This window comes from Cololabis saira, chromosome 24, assembly GCF_033807715.1.
Source record: "Cololabis saira isolate AMF1-May2022 chromosome 24, fColSai1.1, whole genome shotgun sequence".
NCBI classification, from domain to species: Eukaryota; Metazoa; Chordata; class Actinopteri; order Beloniformes; family Belonidae; genus Cololabis; species Cololabis saira.
This window is the reverse complement of record NC_084610.1, coordinates 24,034,581-24,057,763: the sequence shown is the minus strand read 5'-3', so window position 1 is coordinate 24,057,763 and position 23,183 is coordinate 24,034,581. Positions and strand designations below refer to the sequence as shown.

At 39.5% G+C, this 23,183-nt stretch overlaps 1 protein-coding gene across 1 annotated transcript in view; it reads right to left on the bottom strand.

Moving 5' to 3' along the window:
* Positions 1–218: 218 nt before the first annotated feature.
* Positions 219–23,183, bottom strand: part of cd99 (CD99 molecule) — a 36,639-nt gene continuing 13,674 nt past the window's right edge. The window contains exons 7-14 of the mRNA XM_061715795.1: positions 21,998–22,036; positions 20,911–20,964; positions 20,665–20,808; positions 16,465–16,539; positions 15,149–15,169; positions 2,421–2,537; positions 2,268–2,321; positions 219–521 (exon numbers count right to left, since the gene is read on the bottom strand). Of these exons, the coding sequence (XP_061571779.1) occupies positions 505–521; positions 2,268–2,321; positions 2,421–2,537; positions 15,149–15,169; positions 16,465–16,539; positions 20,665–20,808; positions 20,911–20,964; positions 21,998–22,036 (521 nt within the window). The 3' untranslated portion in view covers positions 219–504. The remainder of the gene's footprint in view (positions 522–2,267; positions 2,322–2,420; positions 2,538–15,148; positions 15,170–16,464; positions 16,540–20,664; positions 20,809–20,910; positions 20,965–21,997; positions 22,037–23,183) is intronic.

Genomic DNA, 23,183 nt, shown 5'->3' with positions numbered 1-23,183 from the left:
CTACTTGAAACAGGTGAAAATTGTAGTTTTTTCTGGTAATGACTCTTGTTTTGTGTGTAATCAGATTTTTTTTGACTAAAAATGAGACATTTTAACTAGAAATAAGACAAATATTCTTGTTAAGATGTTGAGTTTTTGCAGTGTGAGAAGCCGCTCCAGGCTGCAGTACCACTCCCGGCCACACGGGGGGAGGGGGGGGTGTAGATCCGCCGTGTCGGCGTGTGCTGCCCTCGTGTGGTCAGGAGGAGACACTGCGGCCCCGGCGGGGCTGTGTTTCCGTGGTAACAGACGAGGAGGAGGAGGAGGAGGAGGGTAGCGTTCATGCGAGCGGTTAAAGCTGAAGTCTCTGTTCGGGAGCAGGAACCGGTGGATCTGGTGGATCTGGTGGAGGAGGAAGTGATGTCGTCCCCGGGCCGACGAGGTCACCATGGCGACCGGAGGACGCTGTAGTTGCTAGGGTGCGTCACCATGGCGACCGGAGGACGCTGTAGTTGCTCTGGTGCATCACATGTTGCTGAGAGCTGGAACGGAAAGAGGGGAACAATCAGGGGTGAAGAGCTGGTGCATTTCCTGCAGCCGGCCAGCAGAGGGCAGTGTCGTTTCTGTTTATTCTAGTCTTTGGGTCAGGCTATCATTCTAGTTTTATTAGTTTTAGTCACGTTCATTCTCCTTTTAGTCGTGTCAATTTCAGTCGACTAAATTTCTGAGATTTTAGGCTTATTTTAATTGACGAAAACTGATGACATTTTAGTCTCAGATGGATGGATGGAAGAATGGATGGATGGAAGAAAGTCTGTGAACTTCGCTCAGAGCTGCTCCTCAGCCATTGTCCTTGATGTTATCAGACGGCTCAGTCAGTTCTGAAACAGGTCCACAGATGTTCCTGAGAGGGGAGGGCTAGTGGGGGCAGAGTCACCTTGTTTACATTCCACCAGGGAGATTGTGACTGGAACAATCGGCCAAACCGCTCTGTCAAGGTCAGATTATAGAATAAACAATTATATTGAAAAAACAGGCGGATTCCAGTAATTTTCCGTCTGCCTTCAGTCTCTGGTTCATCAATGGCGACTCCAAACAGACGAATTTGTGATCAATTCCCGCCAAGTCGAGCTTCCAACTTCTCCACAGTCTTCTCCAACTTGCCAATGAGCTCAAAGACCGCCGCCAGCCTGCGATTCTGTTCAAGAATCGCATCCAGCTTGCGATTTAGCTCTCCCAACGTTAAAGTCTGAGTGTTGGTCGCAGAGCTTGTCCCCTCAGCAACGTCCGGCAGCTCTGAAAGGGCCGGAACAGCTGTTGACGACTTACGCGTTTGTCGATAGACCAGGAATCCACCAGCTCCAAAAAGCAGAAATCTTGTTATCATTAATCCAATTATGTAGGCATCTTCAACGTCTTCGACGGACAGAATTCACAGACACATGATCCTCCAATGTTTCCATGAATCCATCACGTATCCGGCAAAAAATGGCAGATAGGGAGGGAGAGGGAGCAGAAAAGCGTCCGCCTTCCCCGAGAGCCGGAAGTAAGAGTCTCAGATGGATGGAAGAAAGGAAGGATGGATGGATGGATGGAAGAAAGGATGGATGGATGAATGGTGATGATGGATGGATGGAACGATGAAAGGATGGATGAACATAGTGTTGTTGTTATTTTAGTCAGAATTGTCCATTTTAGTCAAAGATTGTATTTAGTCAAACCCATTTTACAATTCAAACAAGGTTATCTTATTATTATATTATTGTTTCCTTATAGACTCAAGAATACATTCATTCCACATACAGAAGACTCTCATTTGAGTTTACAACATATTTATTTTTTTTTATCTTTTTCTTTTTCAATAACACATTGGGTTTTCTTTTCCACGTCTATGTAGGAAACTACTGAAAACATGGACATTAAGGATCTTTGTTAGAATATTTTGTCTCGTTTTGGTCAACCAAAATGAAGACACATTTTAGCAGTTTTTATTTTGTAATCTACATTTTAGTCTGGTTTTTATTCCTCTACAATATTGCATTATATATTTAATTATCCTTATCGTCACATCACCAGCATTTTCGTTGCGTCTCATTTTCCTCAGGTGATAAAGGTCCGTTGACGACGATATTTAGTCATAATTTTCCTTGAGGAAAGCAACTTCACTACCAGGTCAGGTCAAATTTATGAAATGCTCATACATTAATATTCTTCATAAAGGTCCAAAACGTGAATCACCGTCACAAAAAAAATTCTTTTTAATGTGAAGATAAGTAAGTGGAACTTACCCTGCTGCTCGGAGTAGGTTCCCTGTTGTCCCTTCCCGCTCTCTGGATCTGCACCTGAACACAACACACTGGGGTCAGGACAGTACCAGTACCGGTACCAGTACCAGTACCAGTACCGGTACCAGCGTGGCTCCACCCCCGGGTCAGACTCACCTCCCTGCAGTTTGAAGCAGAGCTTCTTCTTCTGGTAGGCAAAGTAGCTGGAGGCGGCTCCGAGCAGAGCTACTCCCACGGCACTGACGATCCCCGCTAGCGGGCCGGACCCGGCCTCTGCAGAGAAAACAACAACAACAAGCTGGGAATGTGTTTGAATGTTTGCAGCCGTGGCTACAAACGTAGCAGCCGTGGCTACAAACGTAGCTGCCGTGGCTACAAACGTAGCAGCCGTGGCTACAAACTTAGCAGCCGTGGCTACAGACGTAGCAGCCGTGGCTACAGACGTAGCAGCCGTGGCTACAGACGTAGCAGCCGTGGCTACAAACGTAGCAGCCGTGGCTACAAACGTAGCAGCCGTGGCTACAAACGTAGCAGCCGTGGCTGCAAACGTAGCAGCCGTGGCTGCAAACGTAGCAGCCGTGGCTACAAAACGTAGCAGCCGTGGCTACAAACGTAGCAGCCGTGGCTGCAAACGTAGCAGCCGTGGCTGCAAACGTAGCAGCCGTGGCTGCAGACGCAGCAGCCGTGGCTGCAGACGCAGCAGCCGTGGCTGCAGACGTAGCAGCCGTGGCTGCAGACGTAGCAGCCGTGGCTACAGACGTAGCAGCCGTGGCTACAAACGTAGCAGCCGTGGCTGCAAGCTGCTGCATACGAGCTGTATAATATCCTTATCCAGTCGATAAAGGATTTGCCAAATCCAAATTCGTGTAAAGTTGCAAATAGAAATTTCCACTTAACCCGATCAAATGCTTTTTCTGCATCTAGAGATATAATTGTAGTTTCCTGTTTATAAATATTCGAATGATCTATAATATTAAGTAGTCTACAAGTATTAGTAGAAGAGTGTCATCTTGTTTCTTTTTTTATTTCAAAATGTTTTTTTTTTTTTTTTTTTTGTTTCACAAGAAGTTTAAATCCTGTTTTCTGTGATTAAAACAGTGTGAAGCCGCAGTGACACCAGCTCGCCACCAGGTGGCAGCAGAGCTCATTCAAGGCCGCCGCAGATTTGATTTTGATTTGATTTGAAAATCTTTAATGTCCCCAAAGGGTAATTTGGTTTGCAACAACAGGACAACATACATATCCCACTTCAAACACACAATACAATAAATAAAATAAATATAGTAAATACAGTCATCATCACAGTAAACAGGTGAATTGTTCCCCCTATAGGCTGTTTAAAAACTTAACCGCAGATGGGATGAATGATTTGAGGTATCTGTTTGATTTGGCCCTAGAGGGAAAAGTGTTCCTTCTCTTAGACGGGAGAATCTGAAACTCAGCATGAAGAGGATGGTGAGGGTTTGCCAGAATGGCCTTTGCCCTCCGAGTGGCTCTAGTTTGATAGATAATATAATATATTATATAATATTATATACCGTATTTTCCATATATAAGGTGCACCGCATTATAAGGCGCACTAAATATCTGGTAAAATACCGTACTATAGTGGCTGGGGTTGAGTTACGTATCTACCTGATGGAGCTGCTACAGGAAATGCTACAAAATCCTACAGCAAATGCAAAAAAAAAACAAGAAGAAAAGTACCGTATGTCAAACTTTATTAACAAAATAAAAACCAGCTTTGCTCCGTCTCGTGAACGTCACCATTATGCGAGTCAGAGTTGCTGCTGTCATCTTGAACGTCTGTGACGATTCCTGACGTTTTTAGCGCCATTACTTCAGCGACACCAACTACATTACCCACAATCCCCCTGACTACATTACCCACAATCCCCCTGACTACATTACCCACAATCCCCCTGACTACAGTAACAGAAAAACGGAAATGACCGTAATGATCATATATAAGACGCACTGCCGGTTTTTGAGAAAATTAAAGGCTTTTAGGTGCGCCTTATAGTGCGGAAAATACGGTAATAATTAGGGGTGTAACGATACACTAATCTCACGATACGATACAATACGATATTATAGCAGTATTTTTTTAACAACCTTGAATGAGGAACATATGACTGGAAAAAATTTTATTTTATTTGAAAGACACAAAATACAAAACAATACTGTACGTTTGTCCTATTGTTACAGTTTGTAATGCTTTATAACTGTTTAAGTTTTAAAGAGAAAGCCAGGCCAACCATTTTCTACAAACTGTACTAAAAGTAAATGTCAGGTTTGCATTATGATCTTCAGTTTCATACAAGTACAAATATTTAGACACAAACTGAATTGTTTCTCTCATGTATGATTTTTTTCTTTTCCAGAAATTTAACAACTAAAATTAAATAAATAAATAAAAGTAAATAAATACATACAATTTTACATCATAAAAAAGATTGATTCATGCTCACCTTATAAGTGTAAGAGGAGATTTATTTTTGTTAAGAAGGTTATTTCATTATTTTATAAATATATTCTTTATATTCTGATGTAAATCAGGGACTATAATGACACTAGTCAGTTTATCTGTAGTGATTAGTGTGTTTTAGATTGGGCGGAGTGATACGCCACAGTACGGCACTAGGTGCTGTGTTGATGTTCTAAAATCCTACGCTGTTGAGGGACATTAAAGTACACTGGAACTCAGCAGAAGTTTCCCCGTGTTTATCTACTCACCACCCCAAAAAGGTTTAATTTAATAAGGTAAGGCTGAACTCTACACCAGCCGTACATAAGTAAAGGTTCTGAGCTCAAACCCTGCAAGAGTCCCGTGATCGGGACCAAAACGGTACTAGTTTCTTCTGAGCGGAGGAAGATTTTGGTCCGCGGGTCGAGGGTCGGCACGCGCTGTCAGATGAGCGTTTCTTGTCAACACAATAGATTAATAATAATAACCCAATATTGCGATACAGTTTGTCACCTGCACGACACGTATTGTGACGTTTTTGCAAAATTTCGTGGCACGATATATTGTTACACCCCTAGTAATAATATAATATCAATAAGATCATTCAGGCTAATGCCAATTGTTTTCTGGCAGAGTTTGACCACTTTCCTCAGCATGTTTTTATTTAAAATTCTGAGGTTACCAAACCAGCAGATCAAAGCAAAAGTTAAAATAGACTCAATAAAAGATGAATAAAACATTTTAAGAAGCTTCTTATCAACGTTAAAACATCTCAGTTTTCTCAGATAAAACTATCTCTGATTTGCCTTCCTACAGATAGTTTGTTGTCCACGATGGTTCCTAGATACTTATACTGGCTGACTACTTCCACTGCTGTGCCTTTAAGAAAGGTTTGAGTTGTGACAGGCGGGTGTGTGATTAAAACGGTCTGAAGCCGCAGTGGCACGATCTCGCCACCAGGTGGCAGCAGAGCTCATTCAAGGCCGCCTTGGAGCCGGAGTTGTGGGTGGAAAACCACCGTAGACGAGTTGCGTAAGAGAGCAGAAGAAGGGAGGAGGCCAGACGACCAAAGTACACGAGAGAGAGAAGGAAAAGACGAGGCTGGACCCGAGACAACAACCCGGGGACACTCCCTTCTGCAGGGAGGACCAGAGACAACACTCCCTTCAGCTGCAGGGAGGGGCAGATTAAAGCCGAATGACTGCATGAGTCACGGCTGCAGGAATCATGTGATCCGGCGCTAAAACGGGATGAAAGGGGAACGATACGCTGCCAACGCCACCGCAAACAAACACGAGGAAGCAGGGATTCCTCTCATGCTTGAGGTCTGGCAGCATGTGGAAAAGTGATGACACCTTTTCTCTGGCTACTAATCCAGAGGAAAGGTGTCATCATGAAACACCTGATTACCGGTCAGGACCTCCAGGTACACGGGTTCTCTCGTAAGCTGCAGACTGGAATCATTAAAAGTGCTTGAAGCAAGGGCTAGTGCTAAGGGGGTCACCCGACAGGACAGAGGACACAGGGTTTAGTGCAGGAACTCCTTTATTCTACCCAGACACACGTGCACCAGCAGAACCTTCAGCAGCTTCCTCCAAGCAGAGACCTCTTGCTGGTGTGCAGCCGCTCTTTATGAAGGCAGGCAGGGTGGAGAGGCTGATTAGGCACAGGTGTGCCCAATCAGCTGAGTGGCTGCTCCTCCACCCTGCCACAGTGCTAAAAGGAAGTGAACCCGTCCAGCTGATGAGACGGGTTTGGTTTGGAGCTAGGTCCTAGTTCAAGCAGGAAGTCCTAGGAGGAGCAGGAAGTCCTAGGACGAGCACCAGAGGAAGTAGTTGAAGTCCAAAAGGAAGCTCCACCACAGAGGAACCAAAGGTTGACTTTGTGGACCAAACAGGTTCCGATGGTGGAGGGAGCGTCACGGTTTGGGCTTGTTCCACCGCCTCAGGACCAGGGGCCTCATCTATAAAGTTTGCTTGCGCAAAAAAAGCGCCTGAAAGTTGCGGAAGCCGCCATCTACGCAAAGCCTCGGATCTAAAAAGAAAAAACTAACCGAAAAATCTGCGTATCCCTACGGCAACCCCGACCCTCCCGTAGGAACTTACTTAAGATCTGGGGAACTGGTGACGCAGGCTGTGAGGTGGTGAAATGAAGCCAGATTCATATCATACTCTTAATAATGTCATCACATATCACAACATATATCAGACTTATAATAAAATAGTGCTGATAACGGAGCAGGCGGCGGCGGGGGGGGGGGGGGGGTCTGGCTGCCGCTCCGAGCCCACTACTCCACGCCGAAGAGGAAAAAAGAAAGTGTTCTGATTAAAATAAGGAAAGTTGGACTATATAACAATTGTGTTCATAAGGATAAAGTTTAAAAAAAAAATAAAAATTAAAGAAATAGTCTCTTCTCCCCGTGTGTATCTGCCTGTCGTGCACGGGTACGTGCGCGCATTGTGTTTACTTTTAAGCCGGAATTATGGTTCTGCGTCACACCAACGCAGAGCCTACGCCGTAGGGTCCGGCGTAGGTGCGCGTCGCCGCGTACCCTACGCCGTAGGCTCTGCCTTGGTGTGACGTGGAACCATAAATCAGCCCTGAGCAGCTCTGAGGGGAGGAGGGGGAGGAGGAGGGGGAGCGGGGCTGCCGTCCCGTCTTCGCATCGCCCGCCTTCTCACAGAGTCTTGAGGATTTGCAATCACAGGCTGAGCCTACCGTTAGTTTTAAAACTGTAAAAAGTGGGGGGGACAAATACATGATTTTGAAAAGTGTGTGTGGGGGGTCCCCAGTGTGGGGGTCCCCAGTGGGTCCCCAGTGGAAATTGCGTCGTGGCACTAACGGGCAGCAACGGCGTGCTGCCACTCACTCGCTTTATTTTATTGTATACTATTTATATACTTATTCTAACCTTTACTGTGACCACCAAATAATGTGGTTTTCCTGTCCTCCACATCATCTACAACATCTAGATCTAAGTCTCCGTGAAAGTCAGTGTCACGGTGGCTCGACACGTCTCATTCATTCTTTTTTTTTTTTTTTTATATTTTTATCCCGGTTTTTTCCCCATTTTTATCACCCAGTGCTCGTACCTAGCAGTCCTGTGCATTGCCATCCTCTACCAACCCCGGGAGGGCCCTGCACTGAGCTCAGGTCTCCTCCTTAACCTGAGGAGTGAGCAGGCCGCTTCTTTTCACCAGACAGGATGAGGATTCTCCGGCCGGACGTAGCGCGTGGAAGGATCACGTTATTGTTGGCCAGAGGGGGGGCATGTATAGCCCAGGACTGTCTGCATGTTTTTGTGAGGGTAGCTCCCATTAGCTACCCAGGGGAACATGGGGAGAACATGCAAACTCCACACAGAAAGGCCCTTTCACCAACCCCACCCAGGGTGTGGGCACTGAAGTCATGGGGGAACTAACACGCACTTCAGCGCCCACAGCATCCCCGGCGGGAATCGAACCCAGGACCTTCTTGCTGTGAGACGGCTGCACTACCTGCTGCGCCACCGTGCCCCCGTCTCATTCATTCTGACGCCAAACAGGCTGCAGGAAGCCACTGCGCATGCTCAGTAGGCTCATTCATATGCATTTATGGTAAAAAGTGGGCGTGTAGAGGGCGGGATATGAGGCGGATTCAGCTGCGCAACCTTCCAGCTGGACTGTGATTTATAAAGAGAACATTGCGTGCAAGATTGCGTGCACATGGTTTTATTGATCCAGATTTTTTTTTGCGCCCGGCATTTTCAGTTGGTAGAGCGTTCGCCCATGAACCTGAAGGTCAGTGGTTCAAACCCTAGTTCCGCCTGTGTCCACCAAAGTGTCCTTGGGCAAGACACTGAATCCCCCGGTTGCTCCCGGTTGTCATTGGATCAAATTTTTATGGGACGGTATCAACTAATGTAATACAGACGATAAAAAATACACAACAAAAGAAGAGTCAGACCCAATTTTATTGTCTTTGTCCGTTTAAAAGGAGCCAATCGCCAACATTTGTGCAACAGAAGGACCGTCCACACGGACTCTAGCTTTACAAGATAAACTTCAAGTACCGAAACAAAACACCTGATCAGAGTTAAAGGAGGTTCTAGTAACAGATAAACTCCTTCACATGCAGAGCTGTGAATGCTGACTACGGTACGACATCAACGGCCGACCGGAGAATCAGCAAACAAGCTCTGATTTAGAATCCTAGAGGAGGAAAACCAAAGTAACTCTCAGAGGCCACAACAGACATCTCTTCATCTTCATCATAATCATCAATTATCATCAACAGACGTCACCAGAAACCCACACAAAACACTGGAGGAAGGAAGTCAGAGCAGTTTCCTCTAACCAGGGAAGGCTGGGTGGAGCATCGAGGAAACATGTGGACACATGTACACACAAACACAAGGTGTGTTCCAAAACCCACACCATTACACACGATTCGCTGACTAAGAGCTGACTAAAGGACTTTCACAGTGACTGCGTTCCCATGCATCAATAATCCTTTTAAAACCGGAATATCAGCAATAACCCGGTTACACGGCCATGTAAACACCAATAACCCCTTTGAATAACCCGAATTTGCTCATATTCAGGTTTTAAAAACCCCAATATGACCCCTGGGTTACTACTGTTAAAACCCGAATATTTGGTCATGTAAACGCCAAACGGAATATCCTGATTTCCTCGACATTTCAAATTTTTTCTCAACATTTCAAATTTTTTCTCAACATTTCAAATTTTTTCTCAAGATTGTACTTCAACATTAGTCTTGACATTTCGACTTTTTTCTTGACATTTCGACTTTTCTCGACATTTCGACTTTTTTCTCGACATTTTGACTTTTCTCAACATTTCAACCTTTTTCTCGAAATTTCGACTTTTTTCTCGACATTTCGACTTTTTTGTCGACATTTCGACTTTTTTCTCGACATTTTGACTTTTCTCAACATTTCAACTTTTTTCACGAAATTTTGAATATTTCCTGGACTAAGAGCTGACCCAATGACTGCGTTTCCAGCATCAATAACCCTTTTCTAACCGGAATATTAGCAATAACCCGGTTACACGGCCATGTAAACACCAATAACCCCTTTGAATAACTGGAATTTGCTCATATTCCGGTTTTTAAAAAACCCCAATATGAGCCCTGGGTTACTCCTTTTAAAACCTGAATATTGGGTCATGTAAACGCCAAACGGAATATCCCCATCAAACGGAACATGAAGTTGTTTTCTGCACATGCTCTGTTCACAAGGAATCCTGGTCTTTTGAGTCCAGGAAGTTCTTATAAACACGGAGAAACAAGACCAGGAGGAGACTAATCACTTCATAAATGTAATGAAGGATATGAACATTTCTGCATTTGTAGACGGTAGAAAGTACCGGGATAGAAGATTTACAAGAAGGTGAGAGAAAAGTTGCGCGAAGCAGCATTTGTTTTGAATTTGGATACAGGAAGAAGAAGAAGAAATGGTGGGAATTGTGTCATGACGTTCTCCGTGCGTCGCTGGTTTGATCCTGATATCCCAAATGATTAATTACCATGGAAACGGAATATTCCCAATGTTTCAGTAACCGGAATATTAGCAATAACCCCAATTCTGACTGCATGTAAACGTAGTCAATGACTTCACGGCCTCAACGTGGGACAGAAACACTTCTACACCCGTAAACCCAACGAACGAAGAGTAAACCCGACGAACGGAGAGTAAACCCGACAAACGGAGAGTAAACCCGACGAACGGAGAGTAAACCCAACGAACGGAGAGTAAACCCAACGAACGGAGAGTAAACCCAACGAACGGAGAGTAAACCCAACGAACGGAGAGTAAACCCAACGAACGGAGAGTAAACCCAACGAACGGAGAGTAAACCCAACGAACGGAGAGTAAACCCAACGAACGGAGAGTAAACCCCACGAACGGAGAGTAAGCCCAACGAACGGAGAGTAGGCCCAACGAACGGAGAGTAGACCCAACGAACGGAGAGTAGACCCAACGAACGGAGAGTAGACCCAACGAACGGAGAGTAGACCCAACGAACGGAGAGTAAACCCAACGAACGGAGAGTAAACCCAACGAACGGAGAGCAAACCCAACGAACGGAGAGCAAACCCAACGAACGGAGAGTAAACCCAACGACTGACATTACGTCCCCAGTAACTGTCCGGCTTTCGCCGGCACAACCATCAAAGACGGAAACTTTCCATGGGAATTAAGAGAAACCTGAGAGAATAGTCTTTAATGGGAACTTCAGAGCTTTCTGTCGGTATAATCTGCATTACCATATTGGCCCAAATATAAAACGACCCTGATTATAAGACGACCCCCTCTTTTTCAAGACTCAAGTTTGAAAAAAGACTTTTTGAACACCAAATTAAATTTTTATACAGAAAATAATCTGAAACAAATGATTATAACAATATATTGGAGAGAAAAAGCATGTGGCTCTAGAGCCGCGGGTTGCCGACCCCTGGTCTAGACCCCGAACGGAAGACGACCCCAACTTTTTCAGTCTTATTTCAATGCAAAAAACACTCTTATATTCAGGCCGACACGGTAAAACCATCACATTTCAAATCTGAAAGCTCGGCTTGGCGGGAATTGATCACAAATTCGTCTGTTTGGAGTCGCCATTGATGAACCAGAGACTGAAGGCAGACGGAAAATTACTGAGTCTGTCTGTTCTTTGCAATATAAATGTTGATTCTATAATCTGGCCTTGACAGAGCGATTTGGCCGATCGCTCCAGTCACAATCTCCCTTGTGGAATGTAAACAAGGGACTCTGCCCCCACTAACGTCCAACTAATTCCCATCAATTTCATATAATTCTCATGGAAAGTTTCAACACATTTACAGTATTTTTAACGGATTTTAGCTTTTCGACCCGGACTACGACATCCCAGCATTCGTAAAACGATCTGAGAGCGAGGTAAACGGGCCGGGAGCCAAAGGGCCGGGAGCTCAGGGCAGGGCCCTCAGGAAGTCCACGGCCCGCTCTAACAGCGGCGTCAGGATCTGCTTTAACTGGGACATCCACACATACGCCTCCTCTGGCATGAGAGCACTAAGCTGCTTCAGGATCTGGCCCCACAGGAGGTCTGGACCTGCAACGACACAATCGGAGCAGGGTTTTAGCCGGGGGAACCAGACCCGGGGCGGCTGCAGCCGAGGGAGACCGGCAACTACAGGAAACCACCAGAGAAACCAGACCCGGGGCGGCTAGAGCCGAGGGGAGACCGGCAACTACAGGAAGCCACCAGAGGAACCAGACCCGGGGCGGCTACAGAGGACAATCCCCAACAGCAGAAATACACTTGATCAGAGCTAAAGGAGGTTCTAGATCAGGGGTCGGCAACCCACGGCTCCAGAGCCGCATGTGGCTCTTTAGCGCCACCCTAGTGGCTCCTGGAGATTTTTCAAAAATGTTTGACCTTTTTTTTTCTCTTTTTTCCTTTTTTCTTTTTTTCTTTTTTCCTTTCCTTTTTAATCTCGACATTTTGACTTTTTTCTCGAAATTTTGAATATTTCCTCGACTTTTCAACTTTTTTCTCAACATTTCGACTTTTTTCTCGACTTTTTTTCTCTACATTTCGACTTTTTTCTTGACATTTCGACTTTTTTCTTGACATTTCGACTTTTTTCTCAACTTTTTTCTCAACATTTCGAATTTTTTTCTCGACATTTCGAATTTTTTTCTCGACATTTCGACTTTTTTATTGACATTTCGACTTTTTTATTGACATTTTGACTTTTTTCTCGACATTTCGACTTTTTTCTCAACGTTTTTCTCAACATTTTGACTTTTTTCTCGACATTTCGACTTTTCCTCAACATTTCAAATTTTTTCTCGACATTTCGACTTTTTTCTCGACATTTAAACTTTTTTCTCAACTTTTTTCTCAACATTTCAAATTTTTTCTCGACATTTCGAAATTTTTTCTCGACATTTCGACTTTTTTCTTGAAATTTTGACTTTTTTCTCGACGTTTCGACTTTTTTCTCGACATTTCAACTTTTTTCTCGACATTTCAACTTTTTTTTTCAACATTTCTACTTTTTTCTGGAAATTTTGACTTTTTTTCTCAACATTTCGACTTTTCATCGACATTTCGACTTTTTTCGAGCCGAGGGGAGACCGGCAACGACAGGAAACCACCAGACAACGATCCCCAACAGAAGAAAAACACCTGATCAGAGCTAAAGGAGGTTGTAGTAAAGGGGTCGGCAACCTGCAGCTCTTTAGCGCCGCCCTAGTGGCTCCTGGAGCTTTAAAAAAAAAAAAATGTTTTCCTTTTTTCTTTCTTTTTTTTCCTTTTTTCTTTTTTTTCTTCTTTTTCTTTTTTCTTTTTTTCTCTTTTTTTCTTTTTTCCTTTTTTAGTCTCGACATTTTGACTTTTTTCTTGCAATTTCAACTTTTTTCTCGAAATTTTGACTTTTTTCTCGACATTTCGACCTTTTTCTCAAGATTGTACTTCAACATTAATCTTGACATTTCAACTTTTTTCTCGACATTTTGACTTTTTTCTCGACATTTTGACTTTTTTCTCGACATTTTGACTTTTTTCTCGAAATTTCGACTTTTTTTCTCGACATTTTGACTTTTTTCTCGACATTACGACTTTTTTCTCAACATTTTGACTTTTTTCTCAACATTTCGACTTTTTTCTCAACATTTCGACTTTTCTCAAAATTTCGACTTTTCTCAACATTTTTACTTTTCTCGACATTCCTACTTTTTTCTCGACATTTCAACTTTTTTCTCGAAGTGCATAATGAAAAACAAACCTCCCCCAGTTCTAACTAATATAGAAACATGCAGCATGTGTTTCTTCATTCTAAGGCTGATACAAGACTTTTAATTTTTTGCGGCTCCAGACATATTAGTTTTTTGTGTTTTTGGTCCAATATGGATCTAAAACATGTTGGGTTGCCGACCGCTGGACTAGCACCAGGAAAACACCTGATCAGAGAGTTAAAGGACTGTTAACAGGAAAACCCCCTAACACGCAGAGCTGTGAATTCTGGCTACGATACAACAACGGGTTGGAACAGAAGCCCCCACTCCCTCCTCTCAGAGAAAACAGGAAGTTCCCAGTGAAGAGAAATCCATCGGGGAGAGCCAACAATGGCCACGTGACCCGGGAAGGTCAGGACAACACAAGACAGGAAGGAGGACAACACTTCACGGGGCGGGGGGTTAATTGACGGTTGCCTAGAGACGCGGTAACCACGTTAGATGGAGCCCCGCCGGAGAATTCAAGGTCAGTGTTGACATCACTGGGTCTGGTGAGTTTAGGCATCGCAGGGTCTTGGTCGGGACAACTGGATCTGAGGAACGGTCTTGAGCTGAACGAGTTTTGGTCTTGGTCTGGAGCGGAAATGGTCTTCATCTCAGTCTTGTTACTCTCTGGTCTTGATAATGTCTTGATAAAGTCTTGTCTCAGTCTTGAGTTGAACTAGTCTTGGGCTTGGTCTGTTTTGGTCTTGGTCTTGATACTCTCTGGTCTTGGTCTGGTCTTGGTTTAGGCGGTCTTGACTACAAGTCTACTATAGACCTGGAAATGCCCCAGATTCCACGACTCTGTCTCCTCGGTGGAAGACGTGCTGGTGGGACGGTTTGTGACAAGAACTATCTGAGATGTACCGTATTTTCGCGACCATAAGGCGCACATAAAATTCTTTTTTCTTTTTAAAAATGTGCTGCGCGCCCAATGAAACGGTGCGCCGTATCTATTACCTGTATTACGGTAATGTAAGGAGGACGGCCACCATGACAACGGTAAAGGGAGAAGGGGGCGTGTGAAGCACCCGTGAGTTGCAGACGTGAATGAGACCATCCTCAAACTGAAAGCAGTAGCGCTGGCGGAAGAAATTAAAATTGAACATTTTCATGGAGGTCCGTCTTGGTGCTTTCGCTTCAAAGACGGGGTCCGCGCTTGATTAATGTAAAAACTGAAATAAAATACAATCAAACTAAGTTTTGCTCCCGCTCTATTTTTAAATAAGCACACTTGTGTGCTTGTCTGTGTGTTTTGCGCCGCGCGTGTGTGCAGCTCCGTGTCTGTAGACTGCGCCTTTTGGGTCGGTGCGCCGTATGTGTGTTTTAAATCTAAAAATGACAAACGGGCCCATCAGCTGGTTCCACGCAGGCCCACTTGGGGCCAAAGTGGATATAAGACTCTTATCCTGGACCAGTAAGTGAGTTCCCCCTTGAACTGGAGCATAAATTCACATTGATCCAACATAAACCCATGAACGGCCCCATGTGGGGCCGGTTTCTCAGCTCCGTCATCGTCTCAGAGGCACATGATTCTGCAAAAGCACCAATCTCTGCCAAAACTGGAGCCTACGACTCAAAGATCGTAGGCTCGTAGGTTTCAGGTATCAGTGAACTACGGCGGCCGGATGAAGAGGAACTGCTTACCTTGAGGTTCTTCACCGCCACCTGAGGGAACAGAGACACAGGTGAGTCACTAAGGGTTCACAATGACCCCAGAGGTCAACAGAGGTCAACAGGGGTCACGGGGGTCAACCAGTTAACTAGTCGTTTAACTAAACATGTCAACCAAACTCCTGTCAAATTAAATAAATATAACAGTAATATACCTGACAGTTGTTTCTAATGCAGTGAGGTTCAGGGAATATTTGTGCACATTTGTGTCCAAATGGGAATGTGACTAAATAAAAAAATTCTGGAAAGGGGTAATTAATAAAACCATGTTTATCCTGTATTAATATTCCAATGGAGCCTACGTTGTTATTCCTGTTGCTATTGCAGGCAAAAGGGATTATCACTCTTAACTGGAAGAAAACACCTACAATCGGTGCTTGGATCAAGGTTATGCCACAATGTGTGTCAATGGAGAGAATAACAAACTCGGGAAGTACGAGGAAATCTGGAAACCGTTCAAACAATTCATTAAAAAAGGAGTTATAGGTGCTTCCACGTGAGGAAAATGCAGGGCAGGAAACCTAAATATCAGAGTAGTGGTGAACCTAGGAAGGGTCTTGGGCGACATCAAAAGTGTAAGTTTTGTTTAGGTATATCTTTAATGTGCTAGAGCAGGGGTCAGCAACCCAAAATGTTTTAGAGCCATATTGGACCAAAAACACAAAAAACAAATATGTCTGGAGCCGCAAAAAATGAAAAGTCTTAAAAAAATCTTCTTAGAAAAAATAGTCTTCGAAAAAATGTTAGAGAGGGAAAGATTTTTTTTTATTTTGCACTTCAAGAAAAAAGTCGAAATGTCGAGATTAATGTTGAAATACAATTTCAAGAATAAAGTTGAAATTTCGCCTTTTTTCTCAATAATCTCAACTTTATTCAAGAATTTTTGACTTTTTTCTTCAACATTTTGACTTTTTTCTCGAAATCGTAATTGAACATTGTCGACATTTAAACTTTTTTCTTGAAATTTCGATTTCTTTCTCGAAATTGTATTTCAACAATCTTGAAATTTAAACTTTTTTCTCATCATTTCGACTTTTTTCTCGAAATTTCAACTTTTATCGCGACATTTCAACTTTTTTTCCGTCATTTCGACTTTTTTCTCAAAGTGCACAATAAAAAAAAATCTTCCCCTCTCAAATATTTTTTCTCCTGCCTGGCCCTGATACTCTTCCATACCTTTTATAATAATATCCTGTGTGTGTGTGAATAAAAAATTCAATAAAGATATTGTTAAAAAAACAAAAAAACAAGTGTTTTTTAACAGAATTGATAAATCCATCAGGACGTACCGTGGGGGCCGTTGGCCGGGTTTCCTCCTCCATGGCCTGCAGGACAGGAAACAGAAGGTTTAGAAACACTTTTATCTATAAAACAATCCTCCGTCTACTCCCACATATTTATGCAGCTACATTTACAGAACCCACAGCAATTACTGCTCACGTTCCAATGATTTATATCTGCTAAATGTGCCAAAGGTGCATTCAGAACCAGCTGTTTTAAGTTCATCACTGTTGGAAACTTTAAAAGCCGTATGAATTATCTTGCAGCAGTACGACGGAGTATTAGGGCCAAACTAAGACAAAAAAAATTGGAAATTACGAAAATAAAGTCGTAATATTATGAGAATAAAGTCGTAAAATTGCAAGATATTCTCGTAATATTACGACTTTATTCTCGTAATTTTACGACTTTATTCTCGTAACATTATGACTTTATTTTCGTAATATTACAAGATTATTCTCGTAATTTTACGACTTTATTCTCGTAATATTACGAATTTATTCTCGTAATATTACGACTTTATTTTCGTAATATTACGACTTTATTCTCGTAATTTTACGACTTTATTCTCGTAATTTTACGACTTTATTCTCTTAATTTTACGACTTTATTCTCGTAATATTACGACTTTATTCTCGTAATATTACGACTTTATTCTCGTAATATTACGACTTTATTCTCGTAATTTTACGACTTTATTCTCTTAATTTTACGACTTTATTCTCGTAATATTACGACTTTATTCTCGTAAAATTACGACTTTATTCTCAAAATTTTACGACTTTATTCTCGAAATTCTACGACTTTATTCTCGTAATTTTACGACTTTATTCTCGTAATATTACGACTTTATTCTCTTAATATTACGACTTTATTCTCTTAATATTACGACTTTATTCTCGTAATATTACGACTTTATTCTTTTAATTTTATGACTTTATTCTCGTAATATTACGACTTTATTCTCATAATATTACGACTTTATTCTCATAATATTACGACTTTATTCTCGTAATATTACGACTTTATTCTCATGATATTACGACTTTATTCTCTTAATTTTACGACTTTATTCTCGTAATATTACGACTTTATTCTCGTAAAATTACGACTTTATTCTCAAAATTTTACGACTTTATTCTCGAAATTCTACGACTTTATTCTCGTAATTTTACGACTTTATTCTCGTAATATTACGACTTTATTCTCTTAATATTACGACTTTATTCTCTTAATATTACGACTTTATTCTCGTAATATTACGACTTTATTCTTTTAATTTTATGACTTTATTCTCGTAATATTACGACTTTATTCTCATAATATTACGACTTTATTCTCATAATATTACGACTTTATTCTCGTAATATTACGACTTTATTCTCATGATATTACGACTTTATTCTTGTAATTTTACGACTTTATTCTTGTAATTTTACAACTTTATTCTCATGATATTACGACTTTATTCTCATAATATTACGACTTTATTCTCATAATATTACGTCTTTATTCTCATAATTTTACGACTTTATTCTCATAATATTACGACTTTATTCTCATGATATTACGACTTTATTCTCGTAATATTACGTCTTTATTCTCATAATTTTAAGACTTTATTCTCATAATATTACGACTTTATTCTCATGATATTACGACTTTATTCTCATGATATTACGACTTTATTCTCATGATATTACGACTTTATTCTCATGATATTACGACTTTATTCTCATGATATTACGACTTTATTCTCATGATATTACGACTTTATTCTCGTAATATTACGACTTTATTCTCGTAATTTTATGACTTTATTCTCGTAATATTATGACTTTATTCTCGTAATATTACCACTTTATTCTCATAACATTATGACTTTATTCTCGTAATATTACGAGATTATTCTCGTATTACTACGACTTTATTCTCAAAATTTTACGACTTTATTCTCGTAATTTCCAATTGTTTTTGTCTTAATTTGGCCCTAATACTCCGTCGTACAGCAGCTACTTTTCACACTTATTGTTTTAATATAAATTCTTAATCTTGTGTTTTAATTTAGCACACATTTTTATTTATCTTGAGTATTTTATTTATTTATTTATTTCATTGAGTGAGTTGGTGTCTGATTTTAATTGTTGCACTTTAATGTTTCTCAGGCTTCCCTCGGAAAAGAGGTCATTGTATCTCAACGGGACCTGGTTAAATAAAGGTTAAATAAAAATAAATTAAGTTCAGCAGAGTTTCTGTGAGCGGAGCTGCAGTTAACGAGCGGCTCCTCTGTTGTCACGGCAACCATGTGGTTCTCGTTAGAGCTGCAATCCTGCGGTTTTTACAGTAATCAGGACTCCGAGTGAAGCTGATACTAGTGTTGTTTTTAGCCTGTTTCAGTTTCAGTTTTAGTCTTTAGGTCCAGCTATTATTTTAGTTTTTATTAGTTTTATTCTCGTTCATTCTCCTTTTAGTCGAGTCAAGTTTCAGTCGACTAAAAGTCTGAGCATTTAGTCTTATTTTTAGTCAGAATTGTCAATTTTTGTTTAGTTTTAGTCAGAGTTCTAGTTTTGGAAAAGAAATTTGAAAAAAAGGAAAAAAATAAAGAAACAAAATGGAAAAAAGAAAAAAAGGGAAAAGAAAAAAAATGAAAAAAGAAAAAAAATGAAAAAGGAAAAAAAAATTAAGAAAAACTAAATGGAAAAGGGAGAAAAAAGAAAAAAAACAAGAAAAAAATGAAAAGAAAATGTAAGTATTCAAATATGATTTGTGCTTAAAAAGTTAAAAACAATCATTCCTGAGATCTGAAGAATGAAGACACATTTTAGCAGTTTTTATTTTGTAATCTACATTTTAGTCTAGTTTCTTGAGACAAAAGTCAAAATGTCGAGAAAAAAGACAAAATGTCGAGAAAAAAGTCAAAATGTCAAGAGAAAAAAGTCAAAATATCAAGATTAAAAGGGAAAGGAAAAAGTAAGAAAAAATAGAAAAAAATGGGAAAAAAAATTAAGAAAAACTAAATGGAAATGTCGAGAAAAAGTCGAGAAAAAAGTCAAAATGTCGAGAAAAAAGTCAAAATATCAAGATTAAAAGGGAAAGGAAAAAGTAAGAAAAAATAGAAAAAAATGGGAAAAAAAATTAAGAAAAACTAAATGGAAATGTCGAGAAAAAGTCGAGAAAAAAGTCGAAATGTCGAGAAAAAAGTCGAATTTGAGACAAAAGTCGAAATGTTGAGAAAAAAGTCAAAATGTCGAGAGAAAAAAGTCAAAATATCGAGATTAAAAAGGAAAGGAAAAAGTAAGAAAAAATAGAAAAAATGGGGAAAAAAGACGAAAAAAAGGAAAAAAAATAAAGAAACAAAATGGAAAAAAGAAAAAAAGGGGGAAAAAAAGGGAAAAAAATGAAAAAACAATTAAGAAAAACTAAATGGAAAAGGGAGAAAAAAAGAAAAAAAATGAAAAGAAAATGTAAGTATTTAAATGTGATTTGTGCTTAAAAAGTTAAAAACAATCATTCCTGAGATCTGAAGAATGAAGACACTTTTAGCAGTTTTTATTTTGTAATCTACATTTTAGTATTAGTTTCTTGAGACAAAAGTCAAAATGTCGAGAAAAAGTCGAGAAAAAAGTCAAAATGTCGAGAGAAAAAAGTCAAAATATAGAGATTAAAAAGGAAAGGAAAAAGTAAGAAAAAATTGAAAAAAATGGGAAAAAAAGGAAAAAAGAAAAAAAGTAAAGAAACAAAATGAAAAAAAGGAAAAATAAAAAAGGAAAAAAAATGAAAAAGGGAAAAACAATTAAGAAAAACTAAATGGAAAAGGGAGAAAAAAAGAAAAAAAAAAACAAGAAAAAAAAAATGAAAAAAAATGTAAGTATTCAAATGTGATTTGTGCTTAAAAAGTTAAAAACAAAAAAGTCGAAATATCGAGGAAAAAGTCGAAATTTTGAGACAAAAGTTGAAATGTTGAGGAAAAAAGTCGAAATATCGAGATTAATAAGGAAAAAGTAAGAAAAAATAGAAAAAAATGGAAAAAGAAGGAAAAAAAGAAGAAAAAAAGGAAAGAAAAAAGAAAAAAAAAGGAAAAACATTTTCTAAAAAGCTCCAGAAGCCACTAGGGCGGCGCTAAAGGGTCGCAGGTTGCCGAGCCCCGTCATAAAGGACGTGCAGAGCTCAGCGCTGCCCCCTGCTGGAGCCGGTGAGTGACGTCTTACCTCCTGATCCTCCAGATCCTCCAGATCCTCCCGATCCTCCAGATCCTCCCGATCCTCCAGAGTTGGGCTTCTTGCCGCCGGCGTCGGGCTTGTAGCCGCCCTCGCTGACGTCAAACAGGTCCGAGTCGTCGAAGCTGCCCCCTCCTGGAGGAAAGAACGGAACCAGGGGATCAGGTCACATCAGGACCAGGACTAGACCAGTCTCCACATGTTCCGGTTCTTCTGAACCTGCAGGAATCCACTCACCTCCTCCGCCCGGCGGCGGCTTCACGGCAGGTTTGTCTGGTTTCTCGGTGGGACCTGAGGACACAAACGCAGCGTGAGTAACGGCTCACCATGACCACTTCAGGAGCAAGATTGATGATATTAGATCAAGTCTTTAAAAAAAAATAAAGAAATAAATAAATTTAAAGAAATAATAAAAAAAAATTTTAAATAAAAAAAGATCAAGTCTTTTGTTACAACAAACCGCATGTATGTATGTAACGCACGACAGAGTATTAGGGCCAAACTAAGACAAAAATAAAATTGCGAGAATAAAGTCGTAAAATTACGAGTATAAAGTTGTAATTTATGGGAATAAAGTCGTAATTTATGAGAATAAAGTTGTAATTTACGAGAATAAAGTCGTAATATTACAAGAATAAAGTTGTAATTTACTAGAATAAAGTCGTAATTTACTAGAATAAAGTCGTAATATTACGAAAATAAAGTCGTAATTTATGTGAATAAAGTCATAATATTACGAGAATAAAGTCGTAAAATTATGAGAATAAAGTCGTTATATTACGAGAATAAAGTCGTAAAATTACGAGAATAAAGTCGTAAAATTACGTGAATAAAGTCGTAAAATTACGTGAATAAAGTCGTAATATTACGAGAATAAAGTCGTAATTTATGAGAATAAAGTCGAAATTTATGAGAATAAAGTCGTAATTTATGAGAATAAAGTCGTAATTTATGAGAATAAAGTCGAAATTTATGAGAATAAAGTCGTAATTTATGAGAATAAAGTCGTAATTTTACGAGGATAAAGTCGTAATTTATGAGAATAAAGTCGTAATTTATGAGAATAAAGTCGTAATTTTACGAGAATAAAGTCGTAATTTATGAGAATAAAGTCGAAATTTATGAGAATAAAGTCGAAATTTATGAGAATAAAGTCGTAATTTTACGAGGATAAAGTCGTCATTTATGAGAATAAAAGTCGTAATTTATGAGAATAAAGTCGTAAAATTACGAGAATGTTTTATGTAAAGCGCTTTGCGTTGCATTTTTTATTTGTATGAAAAGCGCTATATAAATAAAGTTTGATTTGATCACATTACGTTACCTGGTTTGAGCGCGTCCTCCAGGTCGAACCCGAATCCTCCTGCAGGACGAGAATAAATTAAAGAATAAACCAATCAGAGCATCGTCAATACGTACTGGACCCCCCAAAACCCGTCTACTTTTATTATTATACAGTTAACCGGATTAAAGCTTCTTTATTTCTTTATTTCATTCATTTAAAGAAAAACAAAACAGTTCAATATAATTACAGCAAATCTCTTTCCTTGAATGAAAGGGAACAGAAAGAAGCTTATTTTATCTGTCCCTTTTTCCTAAGAAATCACATTTCAATTAATGTAATAATAAAAAGAAAATTACAAATTACGCAATAAAAAAAAAACACCATCCAATAAACGTAATTTAAAAAAAATAAATAAATAAATAATGCAATTAAAAAAAAAACACTTTCCAATAAACGTAATTAAAAAAAAAAAAAAAAATTACGCAATAAAAAACACTTTCCAATAAACGTAATTTAAAAAAACAATGTCGAGAAAAAAGTAGAAATGTCGAGATTAATGTTTAAGTACAATCTTGAGACAAAAGTCGAAATGTCGAGAAAAAAAGTCGAAATGTCGAGAAAAAAGTCTAATAAACGTAATTAAAAAAATAACACTTTCCAATAAACGTAATTTTAAAAAAAAAATGTTGAAAAAAGTCAAAATGTCGAGAAAAAGTTGAAATTCGGGAAAAAAGTTAAAATTTAAAAAAAAAAGTCGAAATGTCAAGATTAATATTTAAGTACAATCTTGAGACAAAAGTTGAAATGTCGAGAAAAAAAGTCGAAATGTCGAGAAAAAAGTTCAATCAACGTAATTTAAAAAAAAAACACTTTCCAATAAACGTAATTTAAAAAAAAAAATGTAGAGAAAAAAGTTGAAATTTTGAGAAAAAAGTTGAAATGTCGAGAAAAAAGTCCAATAAACGTAATTTAAAAAAAAAAACAAAAAAAACAAAACTACAACAAAGTTATAAAATAACACAAAATAGCTGTCGTCAAACACAGATAGTTGAATTCTTTTTTTGATTCAAAGAAAAAAAATAGGACAATGGTGCTAAAAAGAGAGGAAAAAAATAAAATCCACCTAACTTAACAATTATCATGATATTTCTTCATCAAACTGGCTTTTATTATTCTTTTAAATGTAATGTCTGATTTGCATTCTTTGGCTTCTGTATCCAGATTG